Source organism: Miniopterus natalensis, chromosome 5 (genome assembly GCF_054644295.1).
Source record: "Miniopterus natalensis isolate mMinNat1 chromosome 5, mMinNat1.hap1, whole genome shotgun sequence".
Classification (NCBI taxonomy): Eukaryota; Metazoa; Chordata; class Mammalia; order Chiroptera; family Miniopteridae; genus Miniopterus; species Miniopterus natalensis.
Window position 1 is genome coordinate 43,934,035 of NC_142085.1, and position 20,382 is coordinate 43,954,416.

The 20,382-nt window shown below is 34.0% G+C and overlaps 1 protein-coding gene across 2 annotated transcripts in view; it reads right to left on the bottom strand.

The window, feature by feature from the left end:
• The window catches only part of RNGTT (RNA guanylyltransferase and 5'-phosphatase), a 181,442-nt gene that overhangs the window by 112,229 nt on the left and 48,831 nt on the right, over positions 1–20,382 (bottom strand). For both annotated transcript variants that reach the window (XM_016208121.2, XM_087817499.1), the window contains exons 10-11: positions 16,688–16,759; positions 11,442–11,606 (exon numbers count right to left, since the gene is read on the bottom strand). In XM_016208121.2, coding sequence (XP_016063607.1) covers positions 11,442–11,606; positions 16,688–16,759 — 237 coding nt within the window. The remainder of the gene's footprint in view (positions 1–11,441; positions 11,607–16,687; positions 16,760–20,382) is intronic.

Sequence of the window (20,382 nt, forward strand, 5' to 3'; positions counted from 1 at the left end):
TACAACCCTTGTCAACTAATAAGCACTAGCACTGGATGAATCTTTCATCATTTAAGCAAAGAAAAATACTATGTCCAAAGAAACCAGAACACTTAGAGCTGACGCAAGTATAGAGGGCATTTAATACCCACGTCTTTCTTGAAAATGTACTTGAGTTAGCACTGTAGTTAAAGATGGTATGTACTTCATCCCTTTTAACCAGAGACACCAATAAAATGACAGGAATGCAATTGACCCAAAACAACAAAAAGCAACTGGAGGACCATCAGATGATGGTAACGATTTCAATAAATTACTGAAATACAGAGAATAGAAACCTATTGACAGATAAACCACAACACTGGAGGAATGTCACTAAAGGAGAGGGGAGAGCTGGCAATCAGTAAAGTGACAGCTGCTCTGACTGGGTGTGTTCTGCTACCTTGTCTTCCAAATCACTGATTCCATCCTCTGCTTCATCCAACCTACTGCTTATTCCTTCTTGAGTATTCTTTACTTCAGATATTGTAGTTTTTTCCTGACTGATCCTTTTCTATGGTACTTTTTCATGGTGGTGTAGTTCTAAGTTCCTTGAGCATCCTTAAAACCATTCTGGTAAAACTCTGTATCTGGTAAATAGTTTGTCTCATTTTCATTTGGTTCTTTTTCTGGAGATTTCTCCTGTTCTTTCATTTGGGGCATGTTTCTTTGTCTCCCCCATTTTGGCTGTCTCTTTCTGTTTGTTTCCATATATTAGGTAGATCTGTTATGACTCCCATTCTTGGTAGGGTGGCCTTATGTAGTAGGTGTCCTATGGGACCCAGTGGGGCAGTCTCTTTAATCACCTGAGCTGGGTGCTCCAGGAATTCCCCTTGCAGGGGTTATGTGGGTTCTCCTGTTGTAACTAGACCTTGATTGCACTTGGCCCACTTGTCTGTGGTGTCAACCCTCACGCTGGCTGACTGTGAGGATCAACCCCTACCACAGTGTACAAATTGCTGTGCAGGTGCTGACCACATGAAGCAGAATTCACCTCAGCAGGGTCTGGTGCCTGCTGGGATCTCCCTCTGCATATGCCATTTGTGAAGCTAACTGGATCCTACTCTGATGTTGTCTGAAGCTGGCCACTTGGTGTGTTGGTCCTGGTGCCTTTTCGAAGGAACTGTGGTATAGGCCAATGTTAGGTGCTGCCTATGATTTGCACTGCCCACCTGTTTGAAGCTACAGAGCAATTTACAATTTCTAAGTGCTTCTGCTAGGCCTGGGTGTACATGGGAAGGGTGGTGTACATGGGAAGGGTCAAGTTGTATACTAAGGCGGACTTTTACCAGCACCAGGCCCAGGCAGGTCAACAAAAGTCCCAAGGAACCCGAGGTCCGTCTCTGCCTGCCTCTGCCTGCCTGCCAGCTGCCTGTTAGGCTCAGTCACTGAAAGAGCCTCTGGCAGTATTTGAGTTGCATGAAGTAGACTGTCAGTGAGTCACAAGGAAGGGCCAGAGGTGTTCACCAGATCTATATAGATTCAAACTTGGTTCCAGTGCTGGGTCTGAGGACACTCAGCAAATGTTCCAGGGTATACCAAGTCTAGCTGCCACCCGCTGGATGCCCTCGCACCACTGTGTTGGGGCGGGGGTCTCAGGGAGTCATCAGGGCAAGGCCAGCAGAGTTTATCAGGCCCAAACAGACCAAAATTTGGCCATCTCAAGAGAGAGCCCTGCACTAGTGGGCGCGTGAGAGAAAAATTTCATGGTGTTTTTTTTTTTGGTTTAGTTTGTCACGGACTAAGGAAAGTGAATCAAAGCCTCCTGACACTAGTGTCTGTTTAATTATAATGCCTTCTAAAGTTTCTTCTAGAATACTCATTATGCTTTTTGGTAATGATAAAGTCATAGATTTAATTTATATTTCTTAGAATTATAAACTATTCTTTTTTAAACTTGTTTTGTCTTTTATTGTCTTGACTTCTAACATTCTGAGTCCTGTTTCTTTTTGTTTACATTTGCCTTTGTCCATCTTACTGTTTTACATCTCACTGCTGTTTTATATCTTATTGCCTTTTCTTTTTAGAATCATTATTTTAAGTATGTGCTTTGTATATAATAGTTTTTCCATGCGACCCACACTGTAACCCTTTTGTTATTTAAAAATTTAAACAGCTTTATTGAGATGTAATTGCATGTCATATAATTTATCCATTAAAAATGTAGAAATTCACTGAATCCGATTCAGTGCACAATTCAGAGTTGTACAACCATTACCACAATCGATTTTAGAACATTTTTATCACCTCCAAAAGAAACTGTATCCACTAGCAACCACTCCTCACTCTTCCCCAAATCCCTAGCTGTTGACAGCCACCAGTCTACTTTCTGTCCCTATAGATGTACCTATGCTAGACATCTTACAGAAAAGGAATCATACAATATGTGGTGTTTTGTACTGGCTTCTTTCATATAGCTTAATGTCATTAAGGTTCATCTACTTTGTAGTATGAATCAGTATTTCATTCCTTTTTATGGCTAAATAATATTTTAGTATATGGATTTACAACATTTTGTCTATCCAGTCTTTAGTTGATAGACATACGATTTGTTTTCATTTTTTGGTTATGGATAATGCTGCTATAAACATTTGAATACAAGTTCTCATGTGGACATGAGTATAACTTTTTTTTTTTTTTACATTTATCCATATGATAGATATGTTAGGTATCAATGTTGTCATTATTTAATTTCTATATTTATAATTTAATATAATTATATAAATTATATAATTTATATAATCTTCATTCTGCTGTTAAAATGTAAGTGCAATGTGTTTGTAGTTCTCTGGTGTTTGGGTGGCCTGTATTTTTGTTCTAGTGGTTAGGTTCATAATTATATTTTTACATGATATCCTTAGTTCTGTATTTCTTTATACATCACCTATTAAATCCCTATCTATGAATACTGTAAGTAGCATGCGTTTTCATCTTCCCTCTTTTACTCCCATTTCTCTACTTTTAGTTTTAATAAATATTACTTTCCTACTGTTAAATACACTTATATTCTACTGATTTGTTAGCATTAAATTATAAACTTGGAGTCCCAGTCCATCCTTTCTTCCTTTCTCCTCTCAATTTTTATTTATATTACTTTCATGTTCTTGGGGTAGATGATTTTTACCTTCTGTTCTTTCATCCTAACCTTTTTTTTTTTACACTTAAGTACTCTTTAATGGTTTGAGAACAGTGGTCCTTTTCCATAAATTTCTCAGCTATTTTTTGCTTGACTGAAGTTTTTATGTTAGTAGTTTCTCAAGAATACTTCATGAGAACAATGATTCCTTAATTCTTGTACATTTGAAAATGTCTGCTTGTAACCTTTACTTCTGAAGGGTTGTTTGGAAGGACATAAAATCCTTGGCTCACACTTAACCTCTGAGTGTTGTTCCACTGTCCTCTAGCATTTAATGCTGCTGTGAAGCAGTAAGACGTCAATGATTTTCAGTCTTTTTTCTCCCATTTTAATTAATTTAATCCTTTGGTCTCTTAGCGCAAAAAATTATTTCATCATCTTTAAAGTTCAGTAATTTACTTGACATGTCTTGCAGTTGACTGTGCTTGGTCAGTTTTCTTTGGCACTTATGTCCTTTTAATATGTAGATTCAAGTTTTAAGTTTTCTTGACTTGTATTCTAAATATTTGTGATGTTATATTGTTTGGTTTTCTTCTTTGGGCATTCTGACTATGCTCATACTGTATCCCCTTTTCCATCTTCCAAAGCAGTAGTTCTCAAACCTCAGTGTGCATCAGAATTATTTAGAGGGCTTGTTAAAACAGATCAGTGGGTTTTACTCAAAGATTTTCAGATTTTGGTAGGTCTATGGTAGCTTGAGAATTTGCAATTTCTCTCAAACTCCCCCAGTGAAACTGCATCTGCTAGTCTAGGGACCCTACTTTGAGAATCTCTGCTCTAAATCTGATATTGATGCCTTGATCCTTTTAAACTTTTTCTTTCACTTCACTTCATTTTGTTGTGTCCTTTAAAGATATATCCTCTCTTGCGTCTTCATTTCTATGATGATTTTTCCCTTAAACTTTTTCCCTGTGTTTTGTCACATTACCTTTTATCTCATTCAGTTGTTATGCCATCTTTTTCCTTGAATCTTTACCTTACTGCTTTATTGTTGTTCTTTATAGCAATGAGAGTTTTTGTTAATTTTTAAACTCATGAATAAGTGTTTGGTACTAATTTTCATTCATCGTAAGGCAGTATTTTTCTTCCAAATCTGCACTATCTGTTAGTATTGCATTTCTACCTCTTTTATTTGGTAGTTTTGTATTAAAGCTATGTTAGTTCTCTTAATATTACTTACCTTTAAATAAATTAGATATTTCTGGATCAGTTATTTATAGGAGGTTACTTGGGAAAGGGGTTTGGGGAGTGACATTTTAGATTATAATACTTAAAGCTTCACTTTCACTGTAAAATCAGACTTGTTCTAGGCAGTGTGGCTTTTCTCTGTGATTCTTTTAAGTAGACTCGCCAAATCTGTTGCTGTAAAATAGTCCAGGAGCTGAAGTGCTTCTGTCCCCAGCCTTTTGACCCTGGTTCTTGCACTCAGTATTTTAAACACTGAAATAAGTTTTTATACTTTAAGGCAAGCTATTTACTTTTAGGGAGTATATTTTTGTGCACAGTTTCTGAGATCTGCTACTAGTTCTTCCCATACTCCTCTTAACTTTCCTTGGCCCTTTTTCTTTTTCTTTATTTACTTATTGATTTTAAAGAGAGAAGGGGGGGGGCGAAAGAATCATCGATTTGTTGTTCCACTTAGTTATGCATTCATTAGTTGCATCTTGTATGTGCCCTGACTGAAGATGGAACCTGCAACCCTGGCATATCAGGATGCTGCTCTAACCAACTGAGCAACCTGGCCAAGGCCTCCTTAGCCCTTTTTTCTTGAGGTTTCTGTCAGATTCTAGCTGCTTTATTTTAGAGTCTGTAGATTATACTTACCTCTGACTTACGCAGAAAACTGGGATTATTTTTTTTTTTAATCTCTTTGATAAGTAAAAAAAAAAAAAAAAATCTTTCCTTGTTGCTTAGATATGATTTTCAGGAAGAAAAGTAGAGAGCTGCACCTATGTTCATGATGCAAATTCAAGGCAATAATTTGAAAGCCCTGGATTACAAGAAATTGTAGAAGGAGGAAGAAGAGGAGAGCAGAAGGAGAATAGGGGTGGGGAGGAGCAGGAGAAGAAAAAAAAACAAAGAAACATACTTAAAAGAATTAATACCTACCTATCAATAATCACTTTAAATGTAAATGGCTTAAATGCTCCAATCAAAAGACTTAGGATAGCTGAATAAATAACAAAACAAGACCCAAATATATGCTGTCTACAAGAGACCCACCTCAGAACAAAACACACAAAAAGATTCAAGGTAAAGGGATGGAAAAAGATATTTCATGCAAACAGAAATAGAAAAAAAAGCCGGGGTAGTAATACTTATATCTGACAAAACAGACTTTAAAACAAAGGCTATAGTAAGAGACAAAGGAGGACACTACATACTGATAAAAGGATCCAGCAAGAGGATATAACCCCTGTAAACATTCATGCACCCAAGATAGGAGCATGTAAATATATAAAGCAAATCTTGATGGCCATAAAAAGAAAGACTGATAGTAATACAGCCATAGTGGGGGATTTTAACACCCCATTGACATCAATGGATGGATCCTCCAGACAGAAAGTCAAGGCAACAGCGGTCTTAAATGGCACAGTAGGCCAGATGGATTTAATAGGTATCTTCAGAGCATTTCACCTCAAAGCAGAATATATATTCTTTTCAAGTGCACATGGAACATTTTCTAAGATAGACCAAATGTTAAGGGTATAAAATAAACCTCAATAAATTTAAGAAGTCTGAAATCATATCAAGCATCTTCTCTTACCATAATGGTATGAAACTAGAAATCAATCACAAGAAAAAAACTGGAAACAACACAAAGACATAGAGGTTAAATAACGTTACTAAACAATGAACAAGTTAACAATGAGATCAAGGAAGAAATCAAAAGATACCTTGAAACAAATGAAAATGAGCACACAACCAAAAATCTATGGAACACAGTGAAAGCAGTCTTAAGAGAGAAATTCATAGCATTACAGGCCTATCTCAAGAAACAAACATAAAAGCTCAAATATACAATCTAACTTTACACTTAAAGGAACTTGAAAAAGAAAAACAAAGCCCAAAGTGAGTAGAAGAAAAGAAATAATAAAGATCAGAACAGAAATAAATGAAATAGAGTCTAAAAATAATAATACAAGAGATCAATGAAACCAAGAGCTAGTTCTTTGAAAAGATAAACAAGATTGACAAACCTTTAACCAGACTTATCAAGAAAACTAGAGAGGACCCAAATAAATAAAATCAGAAATAAAAGAGAAGTAACAACTGACACCAAAAAAAATACAAAGGATTCTAAGAAAATTTTATGAACAACTATATACCAACATATGTAACAATCTGGAATGGATAAATTCCTAGAAACATACAATCTTCCAAAACTGGATCAAAAAGAATCAGAGAATTTGAATAGACAGATTACAACTAGTGAAACTGAAGCAAAAGTCAAAAAACTCCCAACAGCCCTGGCCAGTGCGGCTCAGAAGGCTGGAGCATTGTCCCATACACCAAAGGGTCGCAGGTTCAATTCCCAGTTAGAGCACATCCCCCACTATGACTGTATTACTATCAGTCTCTCTTTTTATGGCCATCAAGATTTGCTTTATATATTTACATGCTCCTATCTTGGGTGCATGAATGTTTACAGGGGTTGTATCTTCTTGTTGGATCCTTTTATCAGTATGTAGTGTCCTCCTTTGTCTCTTACTATAGCCTTTGTTTTAAAGTCTGCTTTGTCAGAGCAGTTCCCAGTCAGAGCACAACCCCAGGTTGTGGGTTCATTCCCGTGGGTGGCAACCAATATGTTTCTCTCTCACATCGATGTTTCTCTCCTCTCTCCTTTCTCTCTCTCCCTTTCCCCCTTCCTCTCTTTCTAAAATCAATAAAAGTAGCCCAGCCGGTGAGGCTCAGCAGTTGAGCAGTGACCTATGATCCAGATGGCGGTTCGATTCCCAGTCAGGGCATGTGCCCGGGTTGTGGGCTTGATCCCCAGTAGAGGCGTGCAGGAGGCAGCCGATCAGTGACTCTGTCATCATTAATGTTTCTCCCCTCTCTCTCGCTCTTTCTCCTCCCCTCTTCCTTCCTCTCTCTGAAATCAATAAAGACATATTTTAAAATAAAATAAAATAAAAACATATCCTTGGATGAGGATTTAAAAAACACACACACAATGAGATATCACCTCACAACTGTTAGAATGACTATCATCAATAAATCAACAAACAGCAAGTGCTGGTGAGGTAGTGGAGAAATAGGAACTCTTGTGCAGTGTTGTTGGGACTGTAGACTGGGGCAGCCATTGTGGAAAACAGTATGGAGTTTACCGAAAAAATTAAAAATGGAACTGCCTTATGACCCAGCGATCCCAATGATGAGAATTTATCCGAAGAAACCCAAACACTAATTTGAAAGAACATATGCACCCCTATGTTCACTGCAACATTATTTACAATAGCCACAAATTGGAAGCAGCCCAAGTGCCCATCAGTAGATAAGTATATAAAAAAGTTGTGGTATATTTACACAATGGAATGCTACTCGGCCTTAAAAAAGGAAATCTTACCCTTTGCAACAGCAGGGATGGACCTGGAGAGCCTTATGCTAAGTGAAATAAAACAGTCAGAGAAAGACAAATACCATATAATGTCACATATATGTGGAATCCAAAGAATAAAATAAACAAAATAGACACAGGCTTGTACATACAGAGAACAGACTGACAGTTGTCAGAGGGGAGAAGGTTGAGGGACTGGGTGAAAAAGGTAAAGGGATTAAGCAAAACCAACAACTTACAGATAACACTATGGTGATTACCAGAGGGAAAGGGGGGTGGGGGAGGTAGAAGAGGGTAAAGGGGGGATAAGTGGTGATAGAAGGAGACTTGACTTGAGGTGGTGAACACACAATACAATATACAGATGATGTGTTATAGAATTGTACACCTGAAATATATATGATTTTACTAACCAATGTCACCCCAATAAATTCAGTTAAAATAATGAAAGAAGTACAATGTTGAAGGATTAATTCTATTTGATTTCAAGGTTTATTATAAAAGTAAATAAGACAGCATGGAATTCATTTAAAGACAGACAAATAGATTGAGGGAACAGAACAGAAAGTCTAGCAATAGACCCAGATATACATGAACTTACTTTTTATAAAGGTGCAAAAGCAATTCAATGAAAAAAGGATAGTCTCTCTTCAATAACTGGTACAGAAACAATTGGGTATCCATATGCAAAACAAACAAAAACATAACAGGCTTAAAACAACCCAAAAGTCTATGACTATGGAAAAATTAAATAAATTACGCTATACTAATAAAATGGAAATCAATGCATTTGTAAAAAAATGAATGAAAGCGGTCTCTATGTACAACTACTGGGGCCAGGGGACTGTAGATATATTGTTAAGAAAAGAAATAAAAAGGTATAGAACAGTGTGTTAAGAACCACCTCTTGGGTAAAGGGTAGTAAGAATATAAATAAATGTATATGCTTGTATATGAGTGCATAAAGAAACTCTGATGGATATACTAAATGCTAACAGCAATGGTTATCTTCTGAGAAGATGATAAAATGCATAGGAAACTTTCAAAGAAACTACTAGCTGTGTGGCTTTTAAAATTTTATTAACCATATTTAATCTATTCGAATTCTTTTTTATTATTTTTATTTTTTAACATAACTTACAGCATAACTTTTCCATTGTTTTTTGTTGTTGTTGTTGCTGTATTAAAATTAATGGGGTGACATTGGTTCACAAAACCATACAGATTTCAACAAAACATCTGCACACTGCATCATGGCCCATCACCCAAAACAAAGTCTCTTTCCACCACCATTTCCCCGCTTTGCCCACGTCCACCTACCCCCTAACCCCCTTTCCCTCTGGCCATCGCTACACTGTTGTCTGTGTCCATGTGTTATATATATGTGGGGTTTTTTGCTTAATCCCTTCATCTTCTTTCATCCAGTCCCCCAACCGCCTCCCCCCTAGTAGCTGTCAGTCTGTTCCATGTATTCATGCCTCTGTTTCTATTTTGCTTATCAGTTTAATTTGTTCATTAGATTCCACATATAAGTGTTGAAAGAATATATGCATCCCTACGTTCATGGCAGGGCTATTTACAATAGCCAAGACCTGGAAACAGCCCAAGTGTCCATAAGTAGATGAGTGGATAAAAAAGCTGTGGTGCATTTACACAATGGAATACTACTCGGTGGTAAAAAAATAAATAAATAAAAATAACTTTTTAAATTGGCCTTCAAACTAGAAATTCAAATAAAACTGTAATTTGAGAAATAGTTACTTGTTATTACTATTCTGGATGCTTTATTGTAACTTTGTACATTCAGTTAAACGCTTAACCCATTATCCCTGCCACTGTGCTTGATAGATCAAATTACACAAAAGAGAAAGGCTAATAGAGTTAGACTAATAAAGTCCTAAAATCAAAGTTATCTTCAAAATTTTATAGATATACAGAAATGAAATTCTATTTTCTATGAAAATGTATTTTTCCATAATTATAAATTGTTTAAAACCATGTAAATTGAACTCCCTCATGAAAATGATACATACTTCCCTGACAAATGCTTTATCATTCATAATATCACTATTTACCATTCCTATTAGCGAAGATAATAAGAAGAATCTCTAGAGCAATAATCTGTCAACTGTAGCTACTATCCTATATCTGGTATTACTAGTCCCCTTTAGACCAACTCTGCTGTAAAATGTGCTTTCCTTCTTTATTCTACAACCAAAAACAATTTCAAGACAAACTGACAACAAAAAAATAACAGTAAGAACTGAAAAGGAGGGAAGAGAAGACTAATAATTAAAATTCTAAATATAAAGACTTCTTTTTTAAAAAATCCTATGGTTTTAAAATGGGGTTATATAAGCTAAGTATAAAGAAAACAAATGAGCATCGTGTTTTTCTAGTTAAAATCTACACTGAAAGCTGTTCAGTATAACTGCTTCAGATCCCTAAAGAACAACTCTCACAGTCATCCACTGCCAAATATTTCTAAGAAGCACTGATTTGACTAATGAAACTACACTATCTAAGACACATTTTCTTAAATGCTGAACTATGAATTATGACAGCACAAGCTGTCAAATTAGTTTTTTAAAAAACGAATGCAAACTGAAACAATTTGGCTTCTGCCCAAATTTACACTTTATTTATAATTTAGCAAATATTTCTGCAAGAGTACATAGCTCCAATTAGCAGATTTCCACTAAGGGTGTGGCCCACGTTAAGTGTCAATGTTATCCTTATCCTACCAACTGCCAGGGCACAGAAGTGCTCAGGCTCTTTTAAGCACCCCTATAATATGCCTGCTACCAAACAGGCACAAAAAGCAAGCAGTGAACTGTGGAAAGATCACAGCAGTAGACGTCTACCAACAGTCCCATGCCAAGCAGGCGTTATGCAAAATATTAATGAAAAAAGAATAACTTTATATTTGTTTTTCTTCAATATATTTATATGTTGAGAAGAAAAAGGCTCAATAATGCTAGAATTATATCCAAGGACAAATACCAAATTAAGTGGACATGAGTAGAAGCAGGTAAAAAATAACAAAGACTTACATCATCTAACTTACGAGGTTACGTTAGAAAGGAGATTAAAATATAATTGCATATGTTGCTATATTTCCTGTATTATTCTATCATAACCACTCCTCCTCCCCCAAATAATTTCATGGTGCATCTTATTGTCAAATATTCTGCAGCAGCTAAAAAATAATGTGACAATTCTCTAGGCATTGACATGGAAATATTTCTAAGCCACGCTGTTAAATGAAAACACAACATTTCCAGAATATTTAACATGATGCATTTTAAGTGTCCAAACAACAAAAATAAATAAAAGAAAACCTCCCATGTATATATGTGTGTATATACATATATATATAACTGATTAAATAACACTATGTACTAAAAAAATGTTGACCTTCAGAAGTTATTTTCACTCTTATATAACTCTATACTGTTTACAGCTTTTTGAAAAACATAATATGAACCATAATAGCCATGAATCAAAAACTACTGTGAGAAATAAGGAAGCAACCTAGTTTAAGTTTCCATCATTGAGAATCTAACTAAAGAGGTGACCTGGTAATTGTACATGTTTACCCAAAGTAGTACTATATTCAATTCAGGAAATTTCGGGAAAAATATAGACAATTCAGCAGGAAAACGTCATTCATATTCTTCTCCCAAGCTGAATTAGGATACGTTATAAGTATTATTTAGAAAATATTACCTTTCTTGAAGTATAAATGTCAAAAAATGGCTTATTTCTGACACTAAATGGTTCCTGTGTTTTGTCAATGAGCCCAGTCTTCATTTTTTCATGTCGAGGATTTATTATTTCTCGTTCTATACACTGAAGACGAACATTAAAATCACAATCTCCAACTGGTTGTGCCTGAATTAAATGAGACAATTATTTAAATTTCAACTCTAAAAACTATTTTTTCAGCATAACTATCAAGGCTTTCACTTTGTACATAGCAGTCCCTGTAAATAGCATCCTTTGGAGTTGTCTGATACAGAGCCTGAACAACCACATGCCAGCCCTGAAAATTAATTTGACTAGCAATGGAAGCATACCTAAATGCACAAACATAAATACACAGTCATTTCAAAATTATAAATGCATAAAATAGTATGAGAAAGTGGTATAAATCTACTCTAATATAAACTGATCCAAAGATTTCCCATCTGAATTAAAGTATTAATACATTTCACTAATCATTTTTATCATTTATATGAATTAGTAAAATTATATGAATTCATAAAATCTGTATAAAAACTAAAATCCACATAATTCTGAAAAGTATAAGCAAATAACACATCAAAATAAACAACATCATCACCTATGTTTTTTGTTATTTAAAGTGCTTACTTACACTTTACAGGCATCAACAAGCAGAAGATATTTATTAGACAAATACATGCTCAACTCTGAAAACTAATGTAGAACAAAGTTTATATAATATACTCCACTATACAGCTATAAAGTTCTCTTATCCCCCATGTGTATATATAATATATATACTATATGGCATACATATATAGTATATATGGTTTAAACCATGAAATAAAAAGTACATGTAAGCTTCTGTATGAGTTGAAGGAGTGTGCCCTAGCCTAATGGTATATACAAATATAGCTGAACACACCAACTGGGTGACAGTCATCATCCAGATTAATAGCATCACTTCAATGGTATATCAAGTACCCCTCTTCTTTATTTTGCAACTGGGTACCCTCCTATGCATTTGTCCCTTAGCTTCTTCCTCTTCTCTAATCTGTATTACTCAACCTAACATTCACACAAGCTATTGTTTACAAAGGAGTGGTAGCATTGCTTAAGCTGTGAACATTAAAAATGCCTCAAGGATAATTTTTATTTTCAACTTTGAAAGATGACGATTTTGATGCTCGGTAAAGAAAAAGCAGCAAGACAAAGTGAGCAAGAGCCAGCTATGAGGTAGATTATGCTCCCCGTACATGAAGGCACACAACTGTGAAGGGTATTAATTGAGGAAATGCTAATAAATAACTACGCAGTCCGTGTGTAACCTTTTCCATATCACCTATGTAATCAAAAGGTTAAAAAACCTAAAATGCTAGGTTTATTGATTAGGCCTATTAGATTAATGCAGACCCCTATCTTATAAATTCAAGTGGAACAAGCAAACCCTCTTTTTTTAAGAAAGAAAATAAAAGGCCTAACAACTGTTAAAAAATATATTAGTCTAAGTTTCCTCCTAGATACATTTTACTTTAAAATATACATAAATTTACCAAAACAACAAGATTATATTGAAAGCAAGTTTACCTTCAAATCTATCCTGCCCGTTGTAAAGGAAGCTCTTGATAGACTGGTGTGGAATCACTTAGAACAGACTACAGGAGTACTCAGTAACTATTGACTAATTGGCCATGCTGTCACTACAGTTGCCTTTCAAAACAATAAAAGTATGATCATATCATTACCATAACTAAATCCTTCAATAGTGTCCTATTACAAACAGAACTAAGCTAAAATGCCTTATTCAAGTAAATAGGCCCCCTCCACACCAATCAATTCTCATGTCCTGCTGTGTCCCACATCTCCACACACCAAATGCTCTAACAACCATCTAATAATGCTCCTGATCTATATGCCTCAATCCTTCAAAATTAATCTGTGTCACTTTCTTTATAAGTGCACATTAATGTCTCAACTACACCCAGCGCAAGTTGTAATACTTTCACCTCCCTATTACTTCTCATATGTTTCTGTATCTCTCATATACTTTTGTTGTTAGATTATTATAATTATTTATTTACATTTATGTTCTCATCCATAAGACCAATGGTCTGCAAATTTCTTTTGATATTGTATCCAATTTAAACATATGTTCTAAAAATATATATGTATATTAACTTTTACTAAATTGCATATATGTACAACTACATATGTTATAAAACACATAAAAATCAAATAAACATATAAAAAAATAAACAGAAGTTCTCCTGTTTTCTTCTCATAATTTAATGCACTGCACTGTTGTGGAAGTTGCCTTCTTTGGAGGCCAGTGCATTAAATTATGAATTCCTTGAAGGCAAGAAATTACGTCTCTTCATTTCTGTATATCCAATACCTAGAACAATACTTGACATGTAAAAGATGATCAATGAAATTCTCACTGGATAAAAGAATAAACTAAGGAACTAAAAAGTTTTTAACTATTATTTCAAAAAAATTTTTTATAATAGTGACCTTAATTTGGTGATTCAAAATAAACAGTGTTTAATCATCAATGAAGGTTCCATAGTAAATTAAACAAATAAATATATGATGCTTTCAATTATAAACATACCCTAACATCAGAAATAACAAAAATATTACTTTAAATTCTATAAAATATAGTAAAAAGCACTCAACAAACATTTATTGAATTACTATAGATCTAGAGATGAAAAGCATAATTTAATCTTTTTTACAGTAAAATATGAATGAATTTCCTAAATGACAAATGCTCAAACTTTGAGTTCTAATAAGTATGCTTTCATTAAAATGGAAAACTTCTGTGGCTCAATGGATTCTAATTTGGAAAAGATATTGTTTGCCATATCTATATCCAAGAAAGAATTAGAATATAAAAAAGATAACTAATTCCTATACATTAAGAAGAAAAAGACTGGCAACCAAATAGAAAAATTAAAAGATCAGATCATTTGAACCTACAATGAAATCACAAACTAAAAGTCCAAACTAGTAAAAACAAACATATAAAATATGCTTAATTTAATTAGTAATTAGGGAAAAGCAAATTAAAACAAGATATCATTTTCACACACCGCCATTTGGGAAATTGGTACAACTACTTCTGGAAGGAATTTAGCAATGCAGCTAATAAAGCTTAAGTTGCCAAATTAATTAGAATGTCCATGTTGTAGGAATGAGGGACTGGACTTTTTAAACACTTCCCAGGTGATCACATCCCAAGAATGAAAACTGTCCTAGAGAAACTTTGACACGTGCACAAGAAAAATATATATATAACTGTTCAATACATCAGTACTTTAACAGCAAAATATGGAAACCCAAATGTCAATCAAGAGGAAAAATGATAAAGTCCATACATTTATACAATATAATAGTCAATAGTAATTAAAGTGAATGAACTAAACCTATGCACATGAGCACAGATAAATCTCCACAAAATAACGTGGAACAAGTGTTGGGCACCACACTACAGTGCAATGACATTTATATAACACTAGAAACCCTGCAAAAGAATACCACATATGTTTTATAGGCATACACTGGTAGTAAAGATATCAAAAAACACTCATGGGGATAATAAACACCAAATTCAGGGTAGAAGCTGTTGCTTCTTGGTAAGAGGGTCAAGGATAAGATGACAGAGGTGTGCGCAAGAAACTTCTACTGGATCTGTAATGATTTATTTCTTATTGAAAAGAAAGTGGAGTAAAAATGACAGTTAAGCTTCAACAAGTCTGGTGGTCAGTATATAAGTATTCCTTATATTATTCTCTATAACATACACCAAAAATTTTCTTTTTTACAAGAATTAGAAGGCTATTGCATAAGACAAAATTCCCAGGCTAAGAAGTGATCCTGCACTGAAAACATTTTAAAGCAGAGCTCAATATCAAGAGGCAAAGGAGACAGCACTCCCCCATTCACAAAGAAACAAAGCCACACCCACCCTTTGTCTTGTTATAGCCAATGAACATCATTCCATGTGATAAGAGTAAGTCAATTTTGGAAAGCATTATTTTTGAGGAATACAGTAGTCACAAACAGAACAAAACTAAAACTTGATGGTTTCTGACCCTGAGTTTCCTAAATTTGAAATTGTTTGAAAAAGAGGTTATTCAACAACAAATGAGGTACATACATTGAAAATTTCCAAGAGAAAAATTCCTTTAAGTCATCTGGATTAGTATAGTCTCAAATCTTAATACTGCAATTTAAAATATACACCCCCCCCAAAAGAGTTTCTTAAAACTTTTATTATAAATCTTCAAAACCTTAAAACTTAACACTTTTATTTTTTATTTTTTTATTTTTTTAAATATATCTTTATTGATTTCAGAGAGAGGAAGAGAGAGGGAGAGAGACAGAAACATCAATGATGAGTCATTGATTGGCTGCCTCCTGCACACCTCTGAATGGGGATCGAACCTCAACCAGGGCATGTGCCCCAACCGGGAATCAACCTTGATCTCCTGGATCCTAGGTCAATGCTCAACCTCTGAGCCACGCCCAGCCAGGCAAAACTTAACCCTTTTAATTCCAGAATTCTTAACTGCTTTCAGTCTGCTTGGAATGCTAAATAATTATGCAATCTGAATAATATATTTCTAGAACAATGATTATACCTTTTCGTAGATGTACACTATTGAAAAAATTTCTTCCATTTACAGAATTCACCTTGTACCATCTAAATAATTTCAATTTTCAATTAAACATTAACAGGCAAACTGGTTCTTGGCTAGGCTAAAACTGTAGGAAATGGGTAGAAAACATAACTTCTCTCTTTTGATACCTGTTCACAACAGGGGATCTTATATTTTGTTTTTAAGTTTCATGCTTGCACTCAACAACATATTTTTGTGCCTCCAAGTTAAACATTCAACAGTCATAATCCATAAATTTCTCTTGTTTTTTTTAAGTGACAGTAATAAAATTGTGGGACTTTTTAAAAAATCAATTACAAGATAACTAAAACCAAGAAGTTTCTGTTTTACAATATACTATCTTGTTTTAGCACAGTTAAACTGTTTTTCTTTAGTCACTTAAAGTACCTAAAGAATCTAAAGACAAATGAGCAAAACATTAGGCAATAAGAGAGAAAAAAGTATAAAAGTATTGACAAAAAAAATTAAATGAGTAACTTGAAAGTGTCACATTTTTTCTTTCCTACACTAAAGCAGTAATACTTTTTAATTTTTAACAGTTTAGAAATTATAAAAGGTACTTACGTTGAATTTAATTATGTCATAAATCAAATATCTAGGAACAGCTTGTCCATTTACTCTGTCAATAATCATTTCCTTGAAAAAGGAAAAAAAGATGTTTCTTCATTAATAGCAATTTCTTTAATTTGATTGAAATATAAAACACAAAAAAAAAGCACATAAATCATAAATATACAACCTGATGAAATTTCGAGTGAACACACTTATACTCAGATCAAATCAATATTGTCAGCACCCCAAAAATTCCCATCATGAATTTTATTTGGTATGAAATAAAATGATATAATATCTCATTATATTTTTAATATCTGAATTACTACGGTATGTTTTATGTTTGAATTACTAAGCAACTATTAAGATAAAAAAGACTACAAATTTTAAATGCCAAATATGAGGAACATTTTAAAAATAATTTTGTTAAATCATTACTGTTTTATATTTTGTTATATACCAATTACTTAAATAATAAAATCCATAAACACAAATGGTACCCTAATAATAGATACAATCCCCATACAACCCATGTGGCCTTTCTTGGTTCCATGTCCCTCTACTGTAATCAAAGGGAACAGGAAAAAAAATGTGGTATCACATATCACAGCCAGTAAATGAAAGAACTTAACTTCTGCACTCTCACAGAAAAGAGATAAAGGATACTAAAGAATGATTACAGGTATATAGTGGAGTATTTTATAAAATTTTAATTCTTAATAATAGGTTTGACCTAAAATTACTTTACTTTCCTCATATTCTTCCTAGGAAACTAAACAGATTTTTAATCTAATTTCATGACAGAAAATCCACATACAACCATCTAAAATTACAAAGAACACACTGATTTAGAACAAATATATTTTGTTGTTTTAAGAAACTATTACCAATTAATTTCTTTCTCTAATATGTGTGTGTTAAGCTACAAACATTTATGATTATTGTTTTGAACCCAACTCTTGGCATAAATTATATCATTTTCATTATTTGAAACTGTTTACTAAAATATTTTAATTTAAATACTTGAAAATGAGAATTTTATGAGCCAACAATGTGGTACCAATAATAGGTTTCAATTAATTATTCTTTTCAAAACTAGGGGAACAGAAATTAAGTGGCCTTCTAGGTTCAGATAGCAGACATCAAAGAATTTCCCTCCCAAATTTCCTGACAAAATGAGCAAAACATCTTTCGTTCAACATTAAAAACAGCAAAAAATGAAATTATCAGCAAACAAGACAAGTAGAAGGAATAAACAAATGAGTAAGCTTTAAAAACTGACAGCCATGAAAACTACCAAGATTCTGGTAAAACAAAAAGGCACAATAGGGTTCAGCTCCAAGCCCTACTTGTAAAATAACAAATTCTTGATAATTATCACTATTACACGCAAATATAGACAGATACAAACTCAGTAGTTGTTCTTGTCTTCTTTATTTCCCTCTTCTGATTTGAAGAGTAATAAAAATAGCAGAGCACTACTTCTGCTCCCAGACTCCATGCTGAATTGAAGAAAGAATCTGCACATTACTGGAATATAAGATATGGTTCCCAACTAGCTGAAGAAAACATTCACCATAAGTTTTTTAAAAAGAACAGAACTCAAGGATTCTAACAAAGACCCAATACCTAGGCTGAGTTCTTTCCAATGAGTCCCTTAACACAATACCCTTCCCTACAGCTACCGCCATTGCTCTAAGCTACAGAAAAGTAGGTAAACATAAAATACCTAAGCTCAAAACTTAATTGGAACCTTTGTACATTGTTGGTGGGACTGTAAAATACTGCAACCACTATGGAGAACAGTATGGCAGTTCCCTCAAAAAATTAAAAATAGAACTATCACATGATCCAGCAATCCTACTTCTGGGTATATATCCAAAAGGACTGAAAGCAGGGTCTTGAAGAGACATGTGCACACCCATGTTTATAGCAGCATCATTCCAATAGCTAAGAGGTACAAGCAGCCCAAAGTCAGACAGATAAATAAACAGATGTGGCATATATACAGTGGAACACAATTGAGCCTTGAAAAGGAAGGAAATTTATCACATGCTACAACATGGATAAGCCTTGAGGACATTAATCTAAGTGAACTAAGCCAGTCACAAAAAGACAAATACGATTTCATTTATATGAGGTATCTAAAGTAGTTAAATTCATACAAATACACGTAGAACGGCGGTTGTCAGGGGGTAATGGGGAGCTATTTCATGGATATAGAGTTTCAGTTTTACATGATAAAAAAGTTCTGGAGATGAGCCCTACAATTGGCCCAGCTTATTGCTTGAGGAGAGTTTCCAGGATTTGATCACGCAGGGGGATCCAAGGTGGAGCCCATCTAGGTAATGAAAATGTTCTGAAATTAGACAGTAATAGTCATACAATCATCTGTATATACTAAAAACCACTGAACTATACACCTTAAAGTGGTGAATTTTATAGTATGTTAATTAGATTTTAATTTTTTTTTAATAAAACTAAATTTTTTTATGCTAAAACCAGTTCTTTAGGGTGAAGGAAAATGATGGAACCCCAGATACACAACATATATTAAATGTCAGCTATGTACATATTGATTACACATGGTCTATAAATACAGACACAACAAAATAACTAAAGGAAGTACGTCAAAATGTTAAAATGTAATCCCTTCTTGAGAGTTGAATTTTTCTACTTTATAATGTACTGACTTTCTAAAAATTTTTAAATGAGCATGCATATGTCTTTGTAAAAAATTAGCAGTTTAAAAGACATGCCATTTTTCCAAGATTCTTGCTATTAACTTTAATGGTTAACTACCATATCCTCCTCCCAACCTCAATAAAAAATTGATTGAATTTCACTAATTTGTTTCAAGTGAATTGATGCCGTATTTCTAAATTCCTATTTTCCACATTTTGTGGGTCAAAGGGCATCACTCAGAGAACAAAACAAAACCGTAATTGCTCACATCTGGCAGCCAAACTATTAGGTAGTTTGCGTTATTCTTGGATTTGAAATTTTACAAAAACAATTTGCAAATGAAAATGTAGAAGAAACAGGAAACTACAGGACTGTTTTAATTAGCTGGAAAATAAGTATGGCAACTATAAATCTGGTCCAAGTAAATTGACATCATGAATCACATCGCTATTTTAAAAACTCACGAGAGTCTATCATGCTGCTCTGAGTTATGCAAGTTTGGGGTAAAAACAAATAGTATTGCTAAGTTAAATCTGCAGATGATTAAACATCTAGTTTTTAAGCATCATTTCCTACCTGGAATGCCCTCAGGCCACATCCAACATAAATCCCATATCTAATGTCAATTCCTCTATAAAACCTCTTTAGTTCCTAACTAGATGCAATGTATTTCTCCTCTAAACCACCACAGGACTTGTTTTAAAAGCTAATCTTCAAGTTAGCATTTTATCCATCACCAGTCATTCTCTACCTCTACCTGACAAAGTAAACCGTCTCAAGGGTGATACCTTCCCCTCAACCCTCTAAGCAATGTGTGCACTCCTGGCACAGCAACTTGAACACGATAGGCACTCAAAAAATATTAGTTCAATTATAAACTATACTAATGTTTACAAATGCTATAACTTAACAGTGTTTTTCTTCCTTTTATTTTATTGATTACAACACTAAAAAATTATCTTAAATAAACAAAAGCTAAAATGTTCTTGCCCAACCAGCGTGGCTCAGCAGTCGAGCATCGA